This window comes from Mobula birostris, chromosome 22 (genome assembly GCF_030028105.1).
Source record: "Mobula birostris isolate sMobBir1 chromosome 22, sMobBir1.hap1, whole genome shotgun sequence".
Taxonomy (NCBI): Eukaryota; Metazoa; Chordata; class Chondrichthyes; order Myliobatiformes; family Myliobatidae; genus Mobula; species Mobula birostris.
Window position 1 is genome coordinate 26,547,520 of NC_092391.1, and position 2,904 is coordinate 26,550,423.

Genomic DNA, 2,904 nt, shown 5'->3' on the forward strand with positions numbered 1-2,904 from the left:
TACTGTTGGACTTCGGCCACATTCCACCGTGATACAACCCTGGGCGGCACAGGAGGTCGTTCCTGCCTGTGGCCATCGAACGTGCAGCTCCTCCCGTGGAGGGTCAGAAACCCTGAGCCAATAGACTGGTCCTGGGCTTATTTTCCATCTGGCATAGCTTGCATTTTGGTGTTTGATTGTTGGGGGTTTTTGTATTGCTATATTTACGCTCTATTCTTGGTTGGTGCGGCTGTAACGAAATCAAATTTCCCACGGGATTAATAAAGTATATCTATCTATTTTATCTTTTTCATCTTATTTCTGTACGCACCAGATGAAGGAAAAGAGTTATATATGTTGTCCAGATAATGGGTCTTATTAGTTACGAACATTATCCAGTGCAGTCTGTTGTAAAGACACATGTGGGACAGATAGGAAAGAAATACAAGTACAATAAAAGGAAAGAGTTTTTATTCTGCCAGTTCAAAACCAGCAATGAAACCCAAAATGCCTCATGAAGCATCACTCCATTTGAGACCATTCAATGGCTTAGTATCTGCACTCTGCCTTTTCACAAGCGATTGCTCTTTCTGTAAGAAAGATTTTGGGGGTAAGTAATGCAAAGTGTTCCTTACCAGTTGGATACACTCTGCTTCCTCAGCTTCCTCTTCATAATATCCTGCTGGAGTAAGAAAAGGCATCACTTCACAAATACAGCAAGTCCTGTACTGAGAGAAACATGATTATGCTTCTTGGAGATATCATTAATCTTCACAAAAAGGGAAGTACATAATACTAAACCAGATAAGCGGTGCTGGTATACAATACTATCCACTAGCCTCCCAGCAATATAATCCCCTTTGCCAATTTACACCCACAGTAGAATCTTCTATTCCCCTCCCCCAGTTTAATCAGATACAAGAGTTGGATTTATAAAGCACCATTAGGAAGTGGCATTAAAGCATAAAACCCCAACAACCATTCATAATGGATATGCTTTGGTTGCCAGTGGCTCTGAGTTCATACACCCTATTTAATTTTATATATAATGCTGCAAAATATCACAGAAGCATTGCTAAATATTTACCCCTCCCCCCTTTAAGCCTTACTATTAACTTTAGCTCAGAGAGAAGATTAAATGTTCATCTCCTGGTCAGAGACACCCAATAGAGGGTTGGCAATACCAGGTCAGAAACTCTTAGCTCATCATAGCCTTTGATGCTCATTCAGATATCTTCAGCAGATCAAAATAAGCAACAGCCCTGGGGTCACGGATCACAGCCCAATCTGACATCCTCCAATGCTATGCAAAACATCATTTCACACAAAACAAGCTTTCACTTTTCTTGCACCTATTTTATTCCGTTCTCCACCCCGCATTCGCTCTCACCACCTCATCAGACCAAACCAAAACCATTCTCCCCTGTTCACCCTTCTCTAGCACTTCACTCTCACTCTTTTCTTATTGCTTTCTTCACTCCCTCTGGAGCGAAATTATGCAGTTTTTTTTACTAGAGGTATACAATTCTCTTACTCTTCATCTCCCAATACACTGCCTTTTCCCTAGTCGCTCACGCTCCCTCCTGGTCCACTACCCCATCGACTCCCTTCATCCCAAGTAACCTTTTTTTTACCCACTCCTTCACTAAACCCTTCTCTCCTTTCCCTCCCTTCTCCATACAGTCTTCCCTTAGCGCACCGCCACCCCAATCCCCTACTCGCTGGACTAGGGTTACCCCGTTCCCTACCACCACTTACCGCTCTCCTTGCCTCCCAGGTCTTCAATGGCGCCCACTCCCAGGCGCTGTTCCAACTCCAGGATCTCCCGGCGAATCCGCTCTCTCTCCGTCTGTAATATTTCGCTGCCTCCCTGGGCCTCCATCGCTGTAGATATAGAATGCTGGACGGACCTCGTGGTTTCGGCACAAAGTCAAAGTACGAACTGATAGCGATGCTGAGGACCCACACCTCCCTCAGCAACCATTTCGTGAGCACGACACCTGGTGAATGCTAAGTTCCGGTTCCGGTTCAATCCTAAACTCCTCCCCCGTCCGTTCAAACTCTCCCATCCCCCTCGCACAGTTATCTTCCACCCGTCGTCACTGTTCATCGGAACTACTTCTGTCTTCCATTCCCATTTGGATCTTACACCCCAATCCAACATACCCCGTCACCCACTCAGTTCTCTCAGATGACCTCCATCATCAAAGTAAACTCCTTGTGGAGTAAACCACTGCTTCAAATTTCCATCTCTGAACTCGACCCCACTCCATTCACACCCCATCACTTTTTCCAGTTCAAACGCCCATTCACACAAGCTTCAAAGTGCATTCCATAAACTCACACGACTCAGCCTGTACCTACTAGTGCCCACATATACTTCAAAACCTACCCGTCATCATCAAGTGCCCTCATTGAACCCAATGCACTTGTCAAGTAAGTGTGCCCAAACCCCAGATATCGAAGTTGAATTTTCAACCATCAGCTGCTGGAACTTCAAGTGGCCATAAAATTGCTAGGTGGTTGTAGACGCACAAGTTGTTTTCTAATACTTCCTTACGAAAGCCTTTTGGTTTTAGTTTAGAAATTTACAAGATGAAAATACAGCACCCCCTTCGTCCTGCTTTGAACTATGCACGAATCTGGAGCCAGATTTGACCTTGCCCATATTCTGTAATTCATACAGGAAATTCTGCCCAACAGATCACAAGAAAGGGCAAGTTTTACAGATAAGTAAAACTCCAGGGGAATAATTTTAATATTCCCAATTATAATAGTTTCATGTGACTACAGAACTACTCTGCTAACTTCATGATATAAGGGTACATTGAAATAAAAATGTGATTCCATGAGGAATGAACTAAGAATAATAAAACCCAAGGATTTCTATAATTCAAGGAGTTGATAATTTATTTCTGATATATA

General features: G+C 43.5%; 1 protein-coding gene and 1 non-coding gene across 5 annotated transcripts in view; both read right to left on the minus strand.

Moving 5' to 3' along the window:
- snapc4 (small nuclear RNA activating complex, polypeptide 4) overlaps positions 1–1,976 on the minus strand; it is a 59,788-nt gene extending 57,812 nt beyond the window's left edge. For 3 of the 4 annotated variants that reach the window (XR_011882836.1, XM_072240416.1, XM_072240414.1), the window contains exons 1-2: positions 1,738–1,976; positions 615–661 (exon numbers count right to left, since the gene is read on the minus strand). Coding sequence is in view for 3 of the 4 variants with exons in the window: in XM_072240416.1 (XP_072096517.1) it covers positions 615–661; positions 1,738–1,861 (171 nt within the window). In the remaining variant the exon portion in view is untranslated. The remainder of the gene's footprint in view (positions 1–614; positions 662–1,737) is intronic. The other variant, XM_072240417.1, reaches the window with a different exon arrangement.
- Positions 1,098–1,194, minus strand: LOC140186531 (Z30 small nucleolar RNA). Its single transcript, XR_011882905.1, has one exon. It is a non-coding gene; the product is annotated as a Z30 small nucleolar RNA (small nucleolar RNA).
- Positions 1,977–2,904: the final 928 nt, after the last annotated feature.